The sequence below is a fragment of the Lucilia cuprina genome, chromosome 4, assembly GCF_022045245.1.
Source record: "Lucilia cuprina isolate Lc7/37 chromosome 4, ASM2204524v1, whole genome shotgun sequence".
In the NCBI taxonomy this organism is placed as follows: Eukaryota; Metazoa; Arthropoda; class Insecta; order Diptera; family Calliphoridae; genus Lucilia; species Lucilia cuprina.
Window position 1 is genome coordinate 96692979 of NC_060952.1, and position 24160 is coordinate 96717138.

Sequence of the window (24160 nt, forward strand, 5' to 3'; positions counted from 1 at the left end):
CGGCAATGTAAAATATAAGGTTATAGCTCCCACAAAAGCTACTATCGAATAAAACCAAAATGTACCCGGCAGCGTTAGAGTTGTCAACATTTGAAGAAATAATTTATTGGCCAAAAAGCCAAATATATAACCCAGAGCACTGACCAAACCAGAAGCGGTACTGCGCACAGGAGCAGGAAATACCTCGCCTATCAAAATCCAGGGAATCATACGTATACCAAAGTGAGCAAAGAATGCTGCTCCTAATAGTAGAATAAGAGGCACCCATACCAAGTTATTTCTTTCCTGTTTGGGAACTTTTAGTAGAATCTCTTTAGGTATGGGAGATTGTCCTTTTTGTGTGTTGGGTTTTACCGTTGTAGTTGTAGTTGTAGTTGAGGTCGTAGTGCTTGAAGTTGTTAAGGAAATAGGGACTTCATTTACTGGTCTCATAGTAGTGGTCCAATTTTCTTCAATCTCACTTGAATCCTCCAAATCAAAGTGTGGCGTTGTCTCCGTGTAGTTGGATATACTATCATAATCTAAATCTTTCAAGTCCACAAATGTTATATTATAAGGTTCCAAAGTAGTGTCTTCAATAGCCGCTTGTCTTCTTGAACGAGTTTGATTGCTTATAGTCTCAAAATAATTTAAAGTAGTCATTTCTACCATCGTTTCCTCTGGAGTCTTAAGCAATAAAGCCTTTTCTTCACTTTCAAATATTTTCGTTATGTTTTCACGTGATAGTATACTATCCTTGGGAACAACTGAGGAAGCATTCACCACCACATTGTTAATGGCAAAACCGGGCACTATTTTCAGATAATGGGCATAGGTGGCAGTACCAAACCAACACAAAGCCACACCAACTGTTGATATCAACACCAATGGTCGTTTACCCGAAAAATGTATAAGAAATACACACAAAATAGTGGCAATCATTTCGGCTACTCCCAACAATATAGTCGCATGATATTTATTAATGGGAGCCTTAAGTGTATGGAATATTTGTACAGCATAAGTTTGCAATGAAGTTTTACCCGAAAAATGTCCCACAAAAAACGTGAACGCCACCAATAAGAAAGGCACCAGAAAGGAACGTTTTCGAAACATACGAAAACGAGTGAAAAATGTTCTACCTCCAGTTGCTTGCATACGCACTTCTTCTGCTTGTTCTTCCAAAGCCGGTTGTGTTATTAATTCATCGTATAGTCTATTAAATTCCTCTTCAATATGCTGTTCCGACACCCAACCGCGCAGCCATTGTAACGCTTTAATGGCTTCACGAAATCTTTTTTCACGTATTAGCCAATGCGGCGACTCGGGCACAAAACATAATGAGATTATAGAAATCACCGGAAAAGCTGAACTCACAGCTGCTATTGTACGCCAATCCATTAATGAACCCATTATGAATTGTATGAAAACACCTGTTATGACACATGTTGATCCCAATGCCGATAAAATGCCACGATATTTGGGTTCTGTTATTTCTGCTACATACGTTAGAACCTACAAAAAAAAAAAAAGCAAACACAAAAGAAAAAACAATTGTTTTATATATTAATTAAATTAATGAAAAACCAATTAAGTATAAAGAATGTTTTAATATCATTGCAATTTTAATGATTACATTGTGTTTTTCAATTACAATGGAAAGTTTTAATATTATATTTGATTTAATGAAATTTTTTTATAAAAAAGGGGGATTTTTTTTGGGTTTGCCTATAATACAGACTATAACCCGAACTATAGACTATAGTGTGGACTATAGAAGAGACTATAGACTGGATTATAAACTAGACTATTCTAGTCGTTTAAACTATAGTCTGAACTATAAGCTAGACTAATTCGGACTATAATCTAGACTAGACTATAATTTGAACTATGTACAAGACTGTATTCTAGACAAGATTATAGTATGCACTAAAGACTATAGTTTCGTCTGATTAAAACTAGTTTGTACTAGTGTTCTATAAATCGACTTTCGAATAATCGAACAATCGACTTTTTGTCGAAAAAAGTCGAAGTCGACTATTTTGTTCCAAAAAAGTCGATAACTCGACAATCGCGATAGTTTCAACTTTTTTCGACTTTCCTACTTTTTTCGACTTTTATTTACAAAGTCGTCTAGACGCGTCTATGAAAAAAGTCGAAAAGTCGACTTTGTAAATAAAAGTCGAAAAAAGTAGGAAAGTCGAAAAAAGTTGAAAAGTCGAAAAAAGTCAAAAAGTCGAAAGAAGTCGAAAAAAATCGGAAAAAGTCGAAAATAGTCGGAAAAAGTCGAAAAAACTCAAAAATTGCAATAAATAGAAAAAATAAAAATATTTTTTTTTTATTAATAATAATAAATAATAATATAATGTTAAATGGCAACATTATAAATTTACGCTTCTGGCAACTTTATAGTCGAAAAGTCGAAAAAAGTCGAAAATTGTCGGAAAATGACGAAAAAAGTCGGAAAAAGTCGAAAAGTCGAAAATAGTCGAAAAGTCGGAAAAAGTCGGTAAAAGTCGAAAAAAGTCGAACAAAGTCGAACAAAAATCGGAAAAAGTCGAAAATAGTCGAAACAAGTCGGAAAAAGTCGAAAAAACTCAAAAAATTGCAATAAATAGAAAAAATAAAACTAATTTTTTTATTAATAATAAATAACAATAACAATAATAATAATAATATAATGTTAAATGGCAACATTATAAATTTACGCTTCTGTCAACTTTATAGTCGAAAAATTCGAAAATTGTCGGAAAATGTCGAAAAAAGTCGGAAAAAGTCCAAAAGTCGAAAAGTCGGACAGTCGAAAAGTCGACTATTTATAAAATATTAAAAGTCGAAAAGTCGAAAAGTTGAAAAATCGACTTTTCATAAAATGCAAAAAGTCAAAAAATCGACTTTTCATAAAATTCAAAAAGTCGAAAAGTCGACTTTTCATAAAATGCAAAAAGTCGAAAAGTCGACTTTTCGTTTCAACTATAGAACTCTAGTTTGTACTATTAACTAGACTGTAGTCTGCGCTATAAGCAAAGCTATAATAAATTAAATTCTGCATTGAAGACTATATATAAATATTTAAATAATCATAATACTTACTGGTGCCTCCATTAGACCACCTCCAAGACCGCTTAAGCAAAGGGCCGCATATAAATGTTCGGTTTTAGTGGCAAAATGAAATAAAAGCCATGATGCCAAAATGGGTAAATTGACAAACTATTAAATTAAAAGAAATTAAGATATATATAAATAAGTATGATCTATTTTAAGAGTATAACAATTTAAGAATTACATATATCATGATCAGATGAATGTTATTAACAACTAAACAATTTTAGTACAATTATCTTTCATAAGTACTATTTGAACTAATCGAATTGGCAGAGGTTCTGAAGGGAGCTGGGTAAACAATTCATAATAATGAAACCTGAATTAATATTGTCGCTAGCAAAATCCCCCCTGGGGCAGGTTTTCATGATGAGTGTCACATCATGGTGTATTGCAATCCCGGGGTAAATAGGTGCTACCAATACCTCTAGTCTGCCGGGACTATAAAATGGTGTTTACAATTCAATCTTTGGCTTGACCTTGGATGAATTGAAAAGAGGACTGACCAGAGCAAAACATAATCTGGTACTAAGGGTGACCAGTTAGCCAGACTGATACAGGGTGAAATATAATTTTCAAGATACATTTCTGTTATCGTTAGTAGATGCTGGAGCGGTACAAATTACAGATAAATGGAATAATAAAATCTTGTATCTGATAATGCAAGATCGTCATTGTCTTTTCTTTAATTTATTAGCGATTTTCCTACATGGTTGAGAGCATGCTCAACTTATCACAGTGGGTCTTTGTGACCACTGAAATAAAATCTTGTCAATTAATATGATCCGTGTTTTGCCGAAACAAGAAAGCCATCAGTAGTGTGATTGGGGCGATAGCAAAACTTGATATATGTATATGTTTAAACTTTAAAGATAAATGAGTTCGCTTAATGTTCAATAAAATCTTTGGCTTGATCGAAATACTTAGGGCGGGTTTTTGAGTTGATAATCAAATGCCAAATAAAAATCAGATTAGTTAATCTAAAAATAAATTGATTCTGATGTTAATCCCCTTTGACGTTTTTGAGTACAAGATTAAACTTCGCAGTGTTGCCATACAAAACAACAAAAACGTAACTGTTTGTTATTAAAAAAATTGTAATAATTTTTTGCATCAGCTGTTTTTGCATTTCTTGCTCAAGTTTAAACCACCCTGATTTACTTCACCTAAAGATTGGCCCTTAACAAACTTATTTAATTCAATAAAATCTTTCTTCAGAAATATTTCTCACCTGCATAGCTCTTCTTTTTCCAATGGGTTGTGTTAATATACCCGAAAATAAACAGCCCAAGGGTACGCATATCAAATTTATAGAACCTAAAAGAAAAGAAACGAAATACACATACAAATGTATGTATGTATGTTAGTTTGAGTTTTAGTTCATAAAACTTTTAGCATAAATACTTACTAAACCATGAAATTTCATCTCTATTTAATACTATGTCACTGGGTTCTCTGCCATCACCACCTTGTATGGCGGGTATAACAATTGTTGGGAATCCCAATGTCATGCCATAAACTATTTGAAAAATATAAAAAAAAACAACCAAAATAATGAGAGAAAAAAACACAAACAAAGCAATTAAGTGTTAAATGTTAAATGTGATAAATATCGTTATAAACAAATTCACGCATTTTTATTATTTTTATTGTAACAAATAATAAAAAACACAATTTGTAAAACAAATATATTGTTTATTAAAATAATTACCAAAAAGTAAAATGTTTTTAACACTAACGGCTAAAAATTGTGGTAACGCTTGTCTGAAATTACTGATTTCCTGTGAATCACTCATCGAAAAACCACGATTGCCATTTTGCATAAACAATGGACGATCATTAACCGCACTATAACAAAAACAAAAAAATAAAAAATTAAAAAAAAACAATGATAATGAAAAATAGTTTCACTATAAATTATAATTACAAAGTTACAAAATAAATTCATTATGTTTGTGTTTTTTTAAGGCGGCTTTACACGATCACACAAGTAATATGATCTGTCAAAATTTTGTATAGAAGAGTAGACTCTAAACGCAATATATAATGAAACCATCACACATTGAAAGAGAATACGAATGCAAAATTTGACAGTCGTATGGCTCTCTTCATTTTTTGAAATGATACAAAAACCAAGTATGAATTTATAATCGGACATTGCCGACCATATGATACCCTACACCAGTCAGTATGTTAAAATTTTGAATTTTTTTTAAATAAAGCATTTAATTTGTTTTATTGTGGATTGTTTTATATTGTATTGTATTTTTACTTATTGTTGACAAAAAAGAGTATTGTCAATCATTGTTCTATAAAACTAATTTTTGCTGATTTTCGTTGACATTATAAAAACATTATAAAACATTTAACGTACTTATGAGCCTAAAGGCCCGATTCGAGGGGTACGGTTGTATGGGGGCTAGGAAAAATAATGGACCGATTTCAATCATTTGCGTCCTTGAACCAAAAAAGAGTATGTGCCAAATTTCATCAAATTATCTTGAAAATTGCGACCTGTAGCGTGTGCACAAGGTTTACATGGACACACAGACAGACAGACAGACAGACGGACATAGCTAAATCAACTCAGAAAGTGATTTTGATGCGATTGGTATAATTTATGGTGGGTCTAGGATCAATATTTTTGGGTGTTACAAACTTCAGCACAAACGCTTAATACCCTCCCCACTATAGTGGTGTAGGGTATAACAAGCAGGTCACATTTAATCAGGGATGTATTTTTACGTAAACACAAGAAAACAAGTGAAACAGCTGTTTCCATCTTACTTTGTTATTATTTTATATCAATCGTGTAAACACAAAAAATATAAATCATACGACATTTATTGTCTTTTTTGTTATACGAATTTCATTTAATTTTACTTTTTTTATTAGACTTTACGTACGTAAAGTGTGATTGTGTGAAGTGCCCTTTACTTGTACCAATTTAATAATTATATAATTAATTATTTTTTATATATTTTGGGGTTTTGTTTTATCATACAATATATAAACAAAATTCAATTAATAGTAAATTTATGCCAATAAAATAATATTTACCCATTTTTTATATCTGCTGATTTATTCATATCCATAATTGTGTGATGTGTTTAAAATAATTTAAATTGTATTAATTATTAATGTGTTTCTTCTTTTATGGTTAAAATTATTATTATTATTTCTACTCTAATAAGGTGTTGATGTTTTTTGGCATTTTTATATTTATTTTGTATTGTTATTATTGTTATTTTTGTAAAAACTGTTTAACCATTTGATTGCAATTGTATAAAAAGAGAAGAAACTTATGTTAACAATAAATTACTTTTTTTTAAAAATTTCAGTCATTTTTAAATGGAAAAAATATTTATTGTTATTAGCAGTTTAAATTGACTTACATTTCAGTCACATTTTCAACCGCTAATATGAAATTGTAAATAAAAACAATAAAAATTTATCTAGTATAAGTTATAAATATTATTGTCAATATTTAAGATTTAATCAAAAATTAACATTTGTGCATTTGTTTACAACAAGTTGTAGGGTTTGTTTGTGGCGAAATAACTTAACCAAAGTTAAATCTATAACTTTAGTTTAAACAACAATACAGTCTTTAGTTTAGACTATAGTTGCGTCCTTAATTTGAACAATAGATTTGTCCTTATACCAAGTTCACACGGACAGTCGAATTACAGTCGTATTCGGCTCCAATTACAATAGCCAATAGTTGGTTCGACTATAGTCTAGTCTTTAGTCTAGAATATAATCTTAAACAGTAGATTAATCTATAGTCTAGACTATAGCCTAGTCTTTTGCCTAGAATATAATATAGTTTTTATTCTAAATTCTATTCTTTAGTTTAGACTTTATTATATAATTAATCTATTAGCCAATATAGACCAAATCTTTAATATACACTTAGTTTAGTCTTAAATTCAGACTAATCTAATCATTAGTCTAGACCCTAATTTACTCTTTAGTCTAGAATATAAGCTGATCTTCTCATTAGATTCAAGTTCAAACTTCATTATGTATTATTTGTATTTATTTATATTGAATATAGTCTTTGGTTGATATGTATATCCAGCAAAAAAATAACTTCCAAAGAAGTCGAATTTACTCCATGAAAGTACAGAAAAAGACCTAAAGAAGTGATGATTTTAATGCAGGCCTGTTATAGGAGGGATGTCCTTTTTATTTGATTCCAAATCTCAAGTCATTCTCAAGAAGTAATTTTAATGTTATTTTTTGGAAGTCTATTAAGAAATTGTAGTATTACCCACCAAAAAAGAACTAATTTCACTTAAATAATATTAAAATAAGTGGTAAGAAATGTTATTATTTTGAAAGTACTTCGTTTTATTTATGCTAAGATGTTAAGTCTCGACAACTACATATATATTTAGGGATTTAAGTACAATTTCTATAAACTATAGTCCTGATGTCAAATATTATTTAAAATTTTTAGAAATGTTGAAATTGTTTGTATTTAAAATAAACTATCCTGATTTAATTTGACTAATTTGAACGTTTAGAAATGATGGCATTGTCATGACCTTAAGCTTAATAAATGTTATAATATCTATGTTATGATTTGATCACATAAAATACACTTACGGGTTTATTTCGTTTTACGATGAAACAAATATCAGGGTTGGAAAAATTGGTACAATTGCTTTTTTTTTACGGTACAATTCTATCTTCAAAATGGTGCAATGGTATACCAATGACCCATTTTGTACAAATTTATTAAAAAAATATTTTTAACACAAGTTTAAATAACTACCGACTTCGGTCAACTTTTTACTAAACTTCGGAGGATATTGTAAAGAATCATAAAACGCAATTCAACTACAAAATTTTATCGTTAAATAGTAAAAATTTGTATGTTAACAATAATTTTCGTTATTTTATTTATAATTTCGTTAATGCAACTGACATTTGTCGTTATTTTACGATATCGGTAGGTAAAATTAAATAATAACGGAATTGCGGTACTGGAAGAGATTATAACCAGACAACATTTAACAAAGAGAGTTCTCTTTAGTCTTACTTTTTTCCGATGACTTTTCTATTATTTGAAGTAGTATATGGACTAGACTAGTAGTATGACACTAGTTTTTTGTCTAGTTTATAGACTATCTATGCTCAAGTCCATAGAGAGACAAATGACTGTCCATTCACTAAATGCTGACTTCTTCGTCTAATGGCTAATCTAAAGATTTTAAATACTTTTAACTAGACGTTTAAAGTATTTCTGAATTAGTCTTTGGACTAGTATACCTAGACTAGTTTGTGTAATAGACTAGTCCCCCGTCTATTTTATAGAAAATCTTATTGTCTTGTCAATGCACTACTACATTGACTAATGTCCTACAAATTTTGATTAGTTTACTCAGCGAAAAATTCGGCTAAAATGCTTTTCATATATACATTAATATAATTTTGCAAAATTTTAGATTTTGGTACAATCTGACCCAAAAAAGTACACTTTTAAAAACGGCTTTGTACAATTTGAAAATTCCATTAGCCATCCCTGGTATGTATACTTCCCTGTTTAATTACTTTCAAGTCATTTATAGTCATTTTAGACAAAGTCACGAGTTTTGAATATTTATTTGTTTATTCTTTAAAAATCAATAATTATTAATGATTATTATAAACCACAACTTTATATTGACATAAAATATTTTGGTTAAAATTGTAAAAGTTTATATACATACGAATAAATTTACCTGCATACGAACATACATATATTTTTATGAATATTTAAGTGGGTAAACATGTAGGAAAGTTTGTAATACATAAAAAACAAGTATGAATTTATAGTCGGACATTGCCGACCATATGATACCCTACACTAGTCAGTATGTTAAAATTTTGAATTTTTTTAAATAAAGCATTTAATTTTTTTATTGTGGAATATTTTTACTTATTGTTGACAAAAAAGAGTGATTTTCTACAAGAGGGCTCATAGGGGAGAAGGGGTAAATATGGGCCTATTCTTATAAATTTTGGTAGATGAATTTACGTCTACTACAAAGTCATTTATGTAGATTTTAATCCTTTTATAAGTAATTATAAGTTAATTTTGATCATCAGGTCATTTTCTGAAGGGGAGTCTGTATGGGGGCTAGGGTCAAATGAGGCCCGATCACAATAAAAATTAGTACTGTCAATTATTCTATAAAACTAATTTTTGCTGATTTCGTTGACATTATAAAACATTTAACGTACTTATGAGCCTAAAGGCCCGATTCGGGGGGTACGGTTGTATGGGGGCTAGGAGAAATAATGGACCGATTTCAACCATTTTCAATAGCGATCGTCCTTGAACCAAAAAAAAGAGTATGTGCCAAATTTCATCAAATTATCTTGAAAATTGCGACCTGTAGCGTGCGCACAAGGTTTACATGGACACACAGACAGACAGACGGACATAGCTAAATCGACTCTGAGCCGATTGGTATACTTTAAGGTGGGTCTAGGACCAATATTTTTGGGTGTTACAAACTTCAGCACAAACGCATAGTACCCTCCCCACTATAGTAGTGTAGGGTATAAAAAACATAATTAAGTTTAAACAATTTATAATTATGTGTTTAAGATTGACGTAAAAAATTGGTATTTGATTGTACCCTAAGGCTTTATAGTCAGATTCTTAATACTGTATAGATATAACGATTCTATAAGCAATTTAGAAATAAGTTAAATGCGTATCCCATAGTATTATTTACATATATAAGAAACTCATCCGATTTTAATGCAAATCAACAAATTTGTCCATACATTATAATTAATTTTATCATCTGCCCTCGTATATGTATGTATTCTATAAACAAGTATTATTTTACTAAAAACATTAATGGAACAAACATAGATCAGTGGATCCACATAAAAATCAAACAAATAATTATCATATTCACTCAGGTGTCTGGTCATCATTTTGTTACTCTTTGACACTCTATAGACGACATAATAAACACACATTATTGATATGTACACAATGCGAGGTATTTGATCTTTGTTTTTTTTATTAATTCATTAACAAAATGATTTTGTTATCAGTTGTTTTGTTATTGTTATTGTGTGTTTATTAACTTATTTATTATGCTTTGAAATCCATAATTGTTTAAGTCCGTTCATTGACCATTATATGCGAATTGTTTTAATTTTCTTCCTATGCTTGAGTTGTGTTAAGTATTAAATAAATATTATATTAATTAAATATTTAATAAATTGTTCATAGACTAGAACAAATAATTAAGAATGTATAGTAGATTAAGACCTATTTAATAATACCCTACATTATAGGTAACACAATATCAATAATTCGTGGGTATTTCAGGAAATTAGGGTGGAAATATGGCTTTCTGTTAAAGCTATAGATTCATCCATACTCAACTAATCGTCCCAGCCAAAATAAAACGAAGTACTTCCAAAAGAATTAGTTTTATCACCACTTCAAAATTAGCAATAAGTGAATTTGTTTACCTTCTGTTGAAGTGATGTTTATTTACTTCCAAAGAAGTGAAAAAAATCCAATTTTGTTTCAAATTGAAGGTACATTTTTTTGAACTGAAATTTTTTGAATTAAACTCATTTTATTTTGGAGTTTATTAATAAATGAGTTTAATTTATTTATGTTAATATAAGTCAAATTAGTTGTATTCTATAATGCTGCAATTTCACCTCCTAATAACTTCCAAAAAACAGAACATAAAAATTGCTTCCTGAAAATGGCTTCAGATGTAGTGAATTTAGAATCAAATAAAAAGAACATCCCGCCTATGACAAGCCTGTGCCAAATTCATCACTTCTTCAGGTCTTTTTCTATACTTCCAAGGAGTAAATTCTACTTCTTTTTCGCTTCTTTGGATGTTCTTTTTATGCTTAAGTGTATAATGTAGAATATAGTTTAAACAGTAGTATAAATTGTAGTTAAGTGTTTGATCTAAATTATAGTCATTTAATTTAAATAATATAGATAAAGGTATAGTTTTTGCTCTAGACTATAGTTTAGTCTTTGGTATAGATTATAGTTTAGCCTTTGGTCTAGATTAAAGTTTAGTCTTTGGTCTATAGTCAAATCATTAGTATATACTATAGTTTAGTTTTTAGTCTATTTTGACCACCAGTTAGTCTAGATCATAGCCTAGTCTTTAATCTAGTCATTAGTCCAAACTATAGTCTACCATTTAGTCTAGACTTTAGTGAAGTCTTTGGTGTTTCTGAACTATATTCGGTCTATACTTTAATCAAAAACCTAGATTTTAGTCTGGATTATAGTCATGTCTAGACTATAGTTAATTCTTTAGTCTAGTCATTATTCTAAACTATAGACGTTTGTCTAATCTTTAACCTAGATTACAGTATTTAGTCTGGACTATAGTCTAGCCCTTAGTATGAACTCTAGTTAACTCTGTAACCCAGACTGTAGTGTATTCTGCAGTATAGATTTTAGTTTAGACTATATTCTAGTCTTTAGTCTTGACTATAGTCTGAACTTTAGTTGAAACTATGGTCTAGTCTTTCAGCTAGATTATAGTCAGGGTTCTATTCTGGACTATAGTTCTATCTATGTTCTAGATAATTTACTCTTTAGTTGATACTATGGTCTAGTCTTTCAACTAGATTAGTCAGGGTTCTATTCTGAACTATAGTTCTATCTATGTTCTAGATAATTTACTCTTTGGTCTGTATTTTGATCTGTTTTACAGTCTAGTTATTGACCTAAACATTAACTAGTCCTTGTTTTAAACTTAACTCAGTACAAACTAGCTGTTTCCGGAAACTACTTTTGAAAGAAAAAAGTTTTAAAACTCTTAATTGCAATTATTAATAACAACCATTATCAGTTCATTATACTTCATTCAATTCAATAAATTATCAAGTGGAAGGATGTTGAAATTATTAGAGCATAGAGTTCAATAAATTTTGTTTACATTTTTATACCCTACACCACTTTAGTGGGGAGGGTATATTGGGTTTGTGCTGATGTTTGTAACATAGAAAAATATTCGTCCATTACCCATCTTAAAGTATACCAATAGGCTTAGAATTATTTTCTGAGTCGATTAAGCTATGTCCGTCCGTCGTCTGGCTGGCTGTCCATGTAAACCTTGTGCGCAAGGTACAGGCCGCAATTTTGAAGATAATTAGATGAAATTTGGCACACATGCTCAAGGACGAAGCCTATTGAAAATGGTTAAAATCGGTCCATTATTTCGACTAGCCCCCATACAACCGTACCCCCCAAATAGGGCCTTTTGGCTTATAATTAATTTAAATGATCTATTATGTTAACAAAAGTCGACAAAACTTAGTTTTATAGAACTTTAAATGACACTACCGATTTTTGTAATGATCGGGCTTCATTTGATCCTATCCCCCATACAAACTCCCCTTCAGAAAATGACTTAAAGGTCAAAATTCACTTACAAACACTAATAACACTTTTAAATTCTACATAAATATTATTGAAGAAGACTTAACTCCCCCTACCAACATTTTTAAGGATAGGACCATATTTTGCCCTACTCCCCTTTGAGCCCTCTTGTAAAAAAATTCTTTTTTTGCCAAAATAAAAATACTACAAATAATCCCCATTTTTAACATACATACTGACAGGTGTAGGGTATCATATGGTCGGCTACGCCCGACTATACATTCATACTTGTTATATGTACAAATATGTTTTTAAAACTTGAACTTTGAACACTTTTAAAAAAAAAAAAACAAGAAAAATTACTGTTTTTCTATAAAAATATTTAATGTTTAAAAAAAAAAGAAATCCACTTTTTTACAATTACAATTTACATATTACGAAAATTAAAGTAAAATAAAAATTCTTCAAAGTTTATTTATGTTGAATTAATTATAGTTTAATAACTTTTTAATTAATTGTGTGTATTTCCTGTCTAAACAAGTGAAAGTGAAAAAAATATTGAATTCTTTTTAATTTAAAACAGAAATTATAATAAAATTAGTATTACAACAACATTTCTAGGTTGATATATATTTAAATATTATTATAAATTATAAAAATTAATAAAAAAAAAATATTTTCAAAATTGGAAATTTTCTAAAGTAATAGAAAATATTGTGCCAAATTAAGTAAGTCCAAATCTTTTGACAACTTGGTTAAAGGTCAAACTTTTAAATATTTGAGATTTTGTGTTAAAATAAACTGAGTAGTGTTTTAGTGTTTAAACCCGCTAGATTGACATTATTTTTCTTATGTAAATAAATCATTTAGATTCAGTAACGCGTACCGGGTTTAGTTATTTTTACTTTTTAAAGTATTTTTTATCCTGTTTTAGAAGAAAAAAATTTAACAATTATTTAACTGTCATTTAGCTAAACAAGGTTTTTGAACTTGTATTAATTTTGCCATGTTTTTTTAATTGTTTATTAAGTCATTTCAAAATTTTTAGAAATTAATAAAGAGCACGCTTTTGAAATAAATTATAAAAAATTAAAAGAAAAAGTTTTTAATGAAATATTTAAAAAAACAAAAAAAATATTTATATATCTATCTAGAACTACACAAACCCAGCAAAAATATGTAAAACTAAGGAAGTACTTCCAAAAAATAACATTTATCACCACTTCAAAAGTAGCACTAAGTAAATTTGTTTACCTTCTGTGACTTCCAAAGAATCAAAAAGTATAAAATTTTTTAAATTTAAAGTACAATTTTTTCTACCGGCATTTTTTTAATTAAAACAATTTTTTAATCAAATTAGTTGTATTCAATAATACTACAATTTCACTTCCTAATAATTTCCAAAAAAAAAAACATAAAAATTACTTCCTGAGAATGACTTCAGATGTAGTGAATTTGGAATCAAATAAAAAAGACTTTTTCAGGTCTTTTTCTGTATTTCCATGGAGTAAATTCTATTTCTTTGGAAGTTCTTTTTTTGCTGGGAATTTTCAATCTCGAAACATTTTAATTGTATTTCAGAAATTTACTATGACACAGGCCGTTAAATCTTTAAACACTCAATGAAAAATTGTTAGGTATTACGTCCAGGAAACTGAGTTTCAGAACACTGAAAAAAAAAAATAATTTATTGATTTTTTCGGAACGATAGTGGCCTAGGTGTATTTCTTTGAATTTGATATAGTAAACATCCTCCTATCAACCTAACCAAACAGATTTTTGAAATATTGAGTAAAAAATTATGAATATTAGTTGTAAAAATGCTAAATATGCCAAAATATGCTTTACAAATAAAATATGCTCAAGATTTTGAAATTAAATCATTAACAATTGATATTATTTTATAAACAAATGCAACAATTGAATTTAATTAAATCGAATGTTTTATGACACTATTTTGTATTGCTAACAAAATTTGCATAATATTTCTTTTTTTAAATTAATATCCACTTTTTTTGCTCATTTAATACAAATTTGTTTTTTTAATTTTATTTCTCTTTTAGATATATGTATATATATTTTTTTAATTTTGTAGTCTATAAGATTTTTTAAGACTAGTTTGGTAACTTGTTTTTTTTTCTTCTTTTTTCTTTTTGGTTTTACATATTTCACAAACAAATTTTTTTTATACAAAAAGAAACTTTACTTAAAAAAAAACTTCATAATTAACAAACTTTTTCTAGTATTTTAGTAATTAAGTTTTGCAAAATTGAATTTTAATATGTTTATAGTTTTATAATTTCTTTCAATAATTTAAAATTCTACAAAAAAACAAGTTATTTTTCTTTAATTTTATTTATTTGTTTATTATTTTTAAGTGCTCTATTACTATTTATTTATTTTTGTTTTTTATTTTGTCTCGTTAGGTTAACTGGTTTTTTTTTTTGAACATCTTCGCGCCACGGTTGATTTTCGACTGGCATTGCTTATTGTTTTTTGGCTTAAAAGCTTTGTGCAACACACATTTTGTTGTTGTATGGATAGTGTATTTAACAAAAAAAAAATAAAAAACAACAAAATCAATTTGTTTTTTATTTATTTTTTTTGTTAATCATATAAAAGCCATTCATTTATTGTCATATATGTAGCTTTGTTTTGTATGTATGTATTTATTTAACATTTTGTGTTTCTCTTGTATTTGTTGTTTTTGCAACAATTGTAAGCCGGGTTTCTAAGTACATTTCTAACTAGGTAACTACATATATATAAATATGTATTTTTTATTTCCCGTTGTATGTATTTGTTAGGTATTTAATTTTTCTAGTTACACTTAAAGAAAAATCACCTGTAAAGACGATTAAAAAAAGGGGGAAATATCCCTCTCATAAAGTTTAACTTCTAATCCAAATATATTAATATATATGTTCATATACGTATGTATATTAGGGTGATAACTTTTATACAATTTTTTGAATTTTTTTCTGGAGCGTTAAAAATTCCGCTGCAAATGTCTTGAAGTTTTCGTTATATACTCTAAACAATATTTTTTTAATACAAAACCGAAAATATTCGATATAATCAGGTGTCATAGTTTGATCACGACATCTATACGATGATAAGTCAAGGAAACTGGCAACCGTTTACGCCCCTTTCAAAATTAGCTTACAAAAATATTAAAAATTCATGAAAATTAGAAAAACGCGGAGGTTTTTGCACCGAAATGACTTGGAAAAACAGGTTTTCTTTATCAAAACACTACTAGCTACTATGTAGTAATAGAGCATAATTTTGGTTATTACCCTAAAGGTGAAAGTACACAACACGCGTTGCAACCGGCAGCGCGTTATATGCTTCTGTCAAAAAAAGTTGAAATAGAGTAATTTCATTTTACAAGTTACACACTGTAGTTTTTAACGCGTCTACCGCGAAAAGTTCAGCTACTTTTAACGCGTCGGCAGCTGATCAGGGTTGTATTTTGTTTTGTGTAGAATAAGAATAAACTAAAATGAAACAAATTTTATTTTAACAACAATGAAAGAAACAAATTTAATAAATAAACAAAAACTTAAAATTTTGATTTTTAAAACAGTAATAGTTAAAAAAAAAAAAACATTAAAAGAAAGATCAAAATGACGCGTGGTGTGTAACTTGCAGCATGTAAATCGCGAAAAGTTTGAAAAGCGTTAAACGCGTTGCCACCTCAACTCATATTATGTACTTCCACCTTAATGTATATGTATTAAAGAATCGCGTTAAGCTATTTTACATTATACCACAAGTAATATGATCTGTCGAGATATTATGTAGAAGAGAACGGATGGGATTACGTTATACTTAACAAGTTACCAAAGATCAGCTTGGGTAGTAATGTCACCATACATTCAGTACACTCTGGATGGGATAGTCTAAACGCAATAAAACCATCAGATATTCTGAGAAAATACGAATGAAAACTTTGACAATCGTATGTCTTGTCGCACATCCAAAAAAGAAACAGCTGTTTCATTCTTTTTTGATCATTAGGAAACTTTTGCTTAATTCTCTTTTGAAGTTTTGTTAATGTCCACACATATTAATTGCATTGATTTGTTGTTGTACGAATGAGAAGAATAACATAACAAGTTTCCGAGTACGGGAAACTCCCTACCGCGAGATGAATGATATTCTTTCCCAAAAAAACGTTTCCTAGTGTAGACCGGCACTTTTTTATTGTGTTTATCAATAGTGTAAAAGCAAAAAAATATAAATCATGCGACTTTTAATCCTTTTTACTAAAATAAGTTGGAATTTCATTTGATTTTCTTACGTTAATACCCCTTTCACATGATGCAATTATTCGTAATTCACGCCCTCATTCACTACCATTCAACCCCCTGAGAATTACACAAGCTGTACGTTATTCAGTTTAAATTACCTTATGAATCACGAACGAATGACTGTCATCTCTAATTTTTATCGATTATTTATCAAAATCAGCACAAACACTAATATTCCAAAAGCTGTCAAAATAATTAATGGAAAAAACAACATGGTGATGAACTGTCAAAAAGGAATAATGAATGTGTAGTAGAAAAGGGTTAATTGGCTATCGTCATTCAGATAAAATTCAAAGAAAATATGATTCCAAAAGTTAAAAAAAGAACATAATTTTGGGGATTTGGGACAAGACATTTAAAAAATATTTTCTAAGAAAATCACTTTTATTGTATCGGACAATCAGGCTTCATCCAGGGTTATAAAAAATAAAAGGTAAAGTCAGAAGCCATTGACTTATAACTTCCATAAAAAATCAATCTGGAAACATATTCTTAAATGCAATGTCAGTGTCAAAATAAAGTTTTCTCATATACTAATTCATAATTTTAACTCAAGTTGTGAAACAAACAAGTTTGAAAGATAAAAATTACTGGTTTTTAATTTCCATTTGAGCATCTTGAAAGGTTAAACTTTATAAACGTCAGCAACGTGGCCTGGAAACAGAATTTGTAAAATTGCACGTGTTTTGCAAAAAAAAATGTTTTTTTACTTATTTTGACAGATTTTTTTAATTCAAAAAAAAAACTTTCCAAAGTTATGAGTTAATAAAACCGTTATGAGTTCATTTTGTTATAAACAGAAATTTTTATTTTAAACGGCATTTTAACACATATTGTTTTTTTTTTATTAAAAACTAATGAACTCTGGGAAAATTTAATTTACAACAAAAATGTTTTCAATTTAGTTTAAATTTAATATTTTTAATTAATTGTTTTGTAATTTTAAATGTGAACAAATACAATTATCTGTAACTTCCGTTTCAAATTAAATAAAACTAATATTACATAGTAAAAATAAATAAAATTAATTTAAACTATCGTTACTATTGATGTTTAATTGATGATGATGATGATGTGAAAAAGAAAGTAAAAAATAAAAAGATAAAATTGTATTTAACTTAGTTTGTAGTATTATGTAATAATTGACTAAAACTGTAATTTTTATTAATTGGGTTACAGAGCAAACGTATTTTTTTAAAGGTGTTGTTGGGTTTGGCATCACTGTGAAACATATGCCAACAGCGATGTCAAATAATAAGTGCCTGTTAAATGGTAATTTTTTAGCCTAGTCTATGGTCTAGTCTATAGTCTAGTCTATAGTCTAGTCTACAGTCTAGTCTATAGTCTAGTCTATAGTCTAGTCTATAGTCTAGTCTATAGTCTAGTCTATAGTCTAGTCTATAGTCTAGTCTATAGTCTAGTCTATAGTCTAGTCTATAGTCAAATCTATAGTCTAGTCTTAGTCTAGTCTAGTCTAGTCTATAGTCTAATCTATAGTTTAGTCTATAGGCTAGTCTATAGTCTAGTCTATAGTCTGGGCAATAGTCTAGTCTATAGTCTAGTCCATAGGCTAGTCTATAGTCTAATATAGTCTAGTCCATAGGCTAGTCCATAGGCTAGTCCATAGTCTAGTTTATAGTCTGGTCTATAGTCTAACCTATAGTCTAGTCTATGCTATAGTATAGTCTATAGTCTTGTCTATAATCTACACGATAGTCTAGTCTACACGATTGTCTAGTCAATAGTCTATTTTATAGTCTATATTCAAGCCTATATTCTAGTCCACAGTCTAGCCTGTATGCTAGTCTATAGTCTAGTCTAGAATTTAGTCTATAGGCTCTTTCAATTTAAAAATGTGAGTTATTCTTAAACGATTTAATGTTTTTCTTATCTCACAAAACAATTAAATTTAATGTATATAAATTTCAACAGACACCACAATTTTGGTATTTACAATTATTACTAATTTTACGCTTTAAAACCCCCACACCAGACATCTTAATGCGTAGTTACAACTGACATGCTAAAAAAATCTATTTAATTAACACTTTTGGAAAGTTTTATACGAAAAAAAATATTCTTGTTTAACAAATACAATTCGTAAATTTTTTTCTTAATTAAAACTTTAAACAAATTGCTAAAATATCCAAGTTTAAAAAAAATGTATTCCAATTCAAAATCTTAAAACAATTACAATTGACATTTTACAGGTCGCTACCCTTCAAGTTTTGCTGATAACTTTGAGTTGTGACATTAAAATGTTACATTTGTTTTTAAGGTCAAGTGCATTCATTAAAATATTTTAGTTTAATGAATAAAGACATTTGTTTTAAACATCAATTTAACATATTTCTCAATACAAAATTTGTTTGTTTTTTTTTATGATAAGTTATGTTAGTAAATCGAAACAACAACAAAAAATAGGGAATAAACATAAACTAAGATTTAAGTGAATGGAATCATTCATAATATTACTATTTTGGTAATTTTGTTATTAAAACTATCATATAATATGTTGACAGCTTGTAACTGTCAGAACGGAAAATCGGAATATAACATTTGTTTGTTAACCGATATTTAAATTTAATGCTTTTGTAGTTTTTTAAAGATTTTTTTTATTTAAGTTTAGGTCTCAGAATTTTGAATTAAATAAATGTTTGAGAGCACCATAATCATTAAAATCGGCTTTACACAATCACACAAGTAAGACCTTGTCCACACTAGGAAACTTTTGTTGAGAAACTTTTTCTTAATTCTCTTTGAAGTTTCCTTAATGTCCACACTACAGTCATCATTTTTTGAAATGATTCAAAAAACCATTAGATCTCGAATTTATTTTTATAAAAACACATACAAAAAAAGTGAAACAGCTGTTTCCATCTTACTTTGTTATTGTTTTATATCAATAGTGTAAACACCAAAAATATAAATCATACGACTTTTATTGTATTTTTTGTAATTTATGGACAGATTTTACTGATTTTAAACTTCTAGGCACAGTTTTTGCTCATCATCCCTGCCTAATAATTTAAATGTTGCAAATTTTAATACGGAATGAACAAAGTATGGGGAATTTTGTTCAAATAAAAGATTTCTAATTTAACTTTAAATATTTTGCATTTATAATAACTAAGACACGATTGTTATAAAATTTATGACCTTCATTATTTTATATATTGTTATAACTTGATTAAACAAAAACTATTAACAAATATTTAATTGAAAACATAACAGAAGGGTGTAAGCCATAATAATTGGAGAATGTTTTATAAATAGTTAAAAATATTAAAAAAACTTAACAGAACCCTAAATTCTTAAATTTTATTCTGTAATATGATATGTTAAATATGCATGTTCAAAAAAGCTTATTAATATTTAAAAAAGACCGTCTATAAATCAATTATAATTTATTACAAACAATTGAAATCAATCTTTAATTATAAAACCAGATTATCTCAGCTGGCAGTTTCTTTGCTGTCACTAACACTAACATTTTAAAAGTTTTTTTTTAAACTTGAAAAAAAATGTTAACATGTTAAATTTTCCGGTATTAAATGTTATTTAATATCATATATGTATACTGGAAAAATTCACTTTTTCTAATAAATGTATATACATATATTTAGATTTACATTAGGGGGTTTACCGTTTGTATTATTACAAAATTACAGCGACAGGTATTGACTCTAGAGGTCCCCAAAGCAAAATACTGCCGGTAAAAACAGTTTTAGGGAAAGTTTTTCTGATAAAGATAATCATCATTCTTGAGTTAAACCTAGTTTAATATATGTGTTGTGTTTTTCAGTAATCAGTTAAGTAACTTATTATCTTAGTTTAACTGAGGGTAATTGGCCAATTAAAACTATGTTATAAGTGCGAAAACAAAATCAACAAAAACAATTAAATAATGAATTCGGAAGAAGAAAAACTTAATGTTTTAAGTAAATAGTAATTATCTGATTTCTTTTATCAATATTATTATAGTTTTAAATGTTTATTTATATTTTTTCTAAAATTTTTCATTTTACAAAAGGGATATTGCAAAAAACAGCTGTTCATTGTTTATGTTTTTGACTGAAAAGTTGATAATACTAACAAAGTTAACTGATCTTAAATCCATAACTGAAAAACACAATCATCGGTTAAAGTCCGCCTAAATTTGTTCCGAATTTAATTTAACAGCAAGTTAAGCCTAGTTTTTCTGAGTAGTAAGAAACCAGCCCTTATCTACTTAACTAATAATATACATATATCAATGGACAGGAAATTATTGTCCAATTCATAATCGATGTCGTATAGTTGTATGTCAAAAAAAAAAAAATGTAAAATCGGACATAGCGGATCATATTATACCCTACACCAGTCGATACATTAAAAATGTGAATTACTAAAAAAAAAATAATTTGTTTTTTAATTTATGCCGAAATATTTTTACTTACTGTTGACAAAAAAAAAGAGATTTTCTTCAAGAGGGTTCGTAGAGTGTTTATAAGTGAATTTTGAATGTAGTCTGATTTAAAGTTCTATAAAACTAAGTTTTGCCGATTTCTGTAGACACAATAGAACATTTAACGTCATTATGAGCCCGAAGCCCCTATTTCATGGTACGGGGAGCCGATTTCAATAGCGTTCGCCCTTAGACCCAAAGAAGAGAATTTCATAAAATTATCGTGAAAATTGCGAAATTTGTACAAATTGCGTACAAGGTTTACGTGAACCCACAGACAGACAGACGGACACAGTCTACTTAGAAAGTGTTTCTGAGCCAACTTTTTTACTTTTTCCGACATTTTAATTCTTCTGAATTCGATTTATTCGATTTATTAAAAAATTTCAAATCAATCAGTTATTAGCAATAAATCAAACGAATATATTCGTCAAAAACTGAAAATTTTTAAACTATTCTATTAAATTTCGAAAATTAAATCTTGATCAATCTTTCGATTTATTAAACTTTTATTAATCCTTCACCATGCGAACACGAACACTACGAACGCACTTGTCCGCCATTTTCTTTTATGATGATAAGTATTATGACTTTCATAAGGTAGAAGCATTTTACGAGTAAGTTTTTATTATTCGGCTTAAACAGATTCTCGAATGATGTTTATTGTTCTTGTTCAAACAATAACATAATTACACTGTTCTTTACACTTCTGAGAATCAGAAAATTAACACAATAAAGTTTTCTAAACAACGTTTACTTTTTTTACAATAATTTAAAGAAACACTTTAAAACCCCGCAAAAACACCTGTTAATTGAAGTTTAATCTGCACAATAAACTGCGCTTAAAATAAAAAAATCGTACACAAGGTTTTTTTTTTGTAAATATAATTTAAAAACACATTTTATTTTAATTTTATTTATTATAGACATGTTGAAATGCAACAAAATAGTTTTTTTTTTAATACGAACATGTAAGTATGTATTAAATAAACTGCCAATATGTGTAATTTGTTTGAGTTTAAATATAAAAAAATATTGTGAGAAAATATCTACTGTAAGGTATTTATCACGTGTTTAAATTATTATTTACAAACCGCAAAAATATCTCACATTACTAAGGAATATGTAAGATTTTGTTTGTAATTGTAAATGTTTAATAAATTTGGTATTTAAATGTAATTTATAAGATTCGAATTACATACATTGTAGGTACATGACGACTAACATTTCTTCTTAAACGAGTCTCCGCCATTTTTTATGTTTGCAATCTATTTGAACGATTCTGTAAGACGTTAAATATTTTTTAACCGTTTTTTTTAACATCTATGCGCTCGTTTTAACTTGATTTGTTATACTGAATTCAATTTTCATTGGCAAAATTTATTATTTGTTCAATATTTTTCGTTTTCCTAAAAATTCCCTTTTGAGTTGAATGTTTATTGGCACAGTGGGTGGCAAATGAAAAATTTCTCAGTAGGCATAATTTAATATTAAATGATATGACCAACTAAGGGCCAATCTTTAGGTGAATGATTAGGGATTAAATTAAAATGAATCCTCCAGAGTTATTTTAAGTACTCAGTTAATTCATTAATTTCAAGCTCCCAATTGAGGTGGTTTAACCTTAAACCAAGAAATGTTAAAGTGTAAACAACTGATGACATTAAAATGTTTTATTATTATAATATATAATAACAAGTAATATTTCTATATTCGGCTATGCCGAATCTTATATACCCTTCACCAAGTATGTTTAAAAAAACAGTTTTTATTTATCTTGTATGTCTGCACACATGTCACACATAACATACACACAAACAAATATAAACTGTAGCAGAAAGAAATATTAACCGTTGTACTGTAATACCACCGTCAAACTGCATTACCTCCCTTAAACAAATATGAGCTGTATTACCAACATATTACTGCTTTATCTCCTTGTTCTTGTTATATCCACTTACCTTCGTGAGAACAGATCAGCATCCAAACATACAAAAAAATACACAGCTAAATAAAACCAAATACTTCTCCACACGCACATCGCGTCTCGGATTTTTGCACGTCTCGGATTTTTGCTCATATCTCCGTTACTTATAGACCGATTTTGCTGATTTTAAATAGCGATCTTCTCGAAAGCTTGTCTAACTGAATTATTGAAGATTCGGATCTCGCCGATATCTGGGACCTATAAAAACTGATTTCAACAGACAGACAGACGGACATGGCAACACTGCCATATAACATCAAATGGGCTTAACATTAGATTAAATTTATTTTTAGATTAACCAATGTGATTATTAATTTGCTTTTGATTGTCAACTGAAAAAATCTGCTGTAAATATTCAGCTTTAATATAAAAATAAACTCTCAATTAATAAGTCCAACCAATGACCCACTGTTCGGACATTATATCTTTTTTTTCGAGTAATAAATCTTATAATAAAATTAGCTTTATATATGTTTGTTATTTTTTCAATACACTTTGTCATTAATTGCTTTCATTTCAAATTAGTTCATATATGATAATTAAATTGTTGTATCATTTTTAAGGCGCGTTTTCATATGTTTTCGTAAAATTTTTGTTTAAAATTATTGATATTTGTACTCTCATTTTTTTACAAATAAATCATAGACAATGTTAGTATATAGATGAAAATAATAGAAATTATATTATAAACTTTATAATATATACATAAATATTTATTATGTTTAACCAATAGAACTGCAAAGTATTATATTAACACCCCGATATTTGCATGCATTATTTATTTTGTTAAACAGAAAATGTGAATTCTTTGAAATTTTATCCACCATATTCATAAATGATTAATAAAGTTATTGATGGTTTATTGTAGGAATTTTATATGGAAAATGTGCGTAATAAACCTAAAATAAGCCCATAATATCTTTATGAATACGGCGGTATTATAAGTT

The 24160-nt window shown here is 28.3% G+C and overlaps 1 protein-coding gene across 2 annotated transcripts in view; it reads right to left on the reverse strand.

Moving 5' to 3' along the window:
- LOC111674842 (facilitated trehalose transporter Tret1) overlaps positions 1 to 22493 on the reverse strand; it is a 23127-nt gene extending 634 nt beyond the window's left edge. Inside the window, exons 1-6 of one of the 2 annotated variants that reach the window (XM_046949089.1) lie at positions 22429 to 22493; positions 4790 to 4926; positions 4487 to 4597; positions 4310 to 4395; positions 3070 to 3186; positions 1 to 1491 (exon numbers count right to left, since the gene is read on the reverse strand). The exon at positions 1 to 1491 is cut by the window's left edge and continues 24 nt beyond it. In XM_046949089.1, coding sequence (XP_046805045.1) covers positions 1 to 1491; positions 3070 to 3186; positions 4310 to 4395; positions 4487 to 4597; positions 4790 to 4926; positions 22429 to 22478 — 1992 coding nt within the window. In that variant the 5' untranslated portion in view covers positions 22479 to 22493. Of the gene's footprint in view, positions 1492 to 3069; positions 3187 to 4309; positions 4396 to 4486; positions 4598 to 4789; positions 4927 to 6138; positions 6331 to 22428 lie in introns of those variants that run through there. The other variant, XM_046949090.1, reaches the window with a different exon arrangement.
- Positions 22494 to 24160: the final 1667 nt, after the last annotated feature.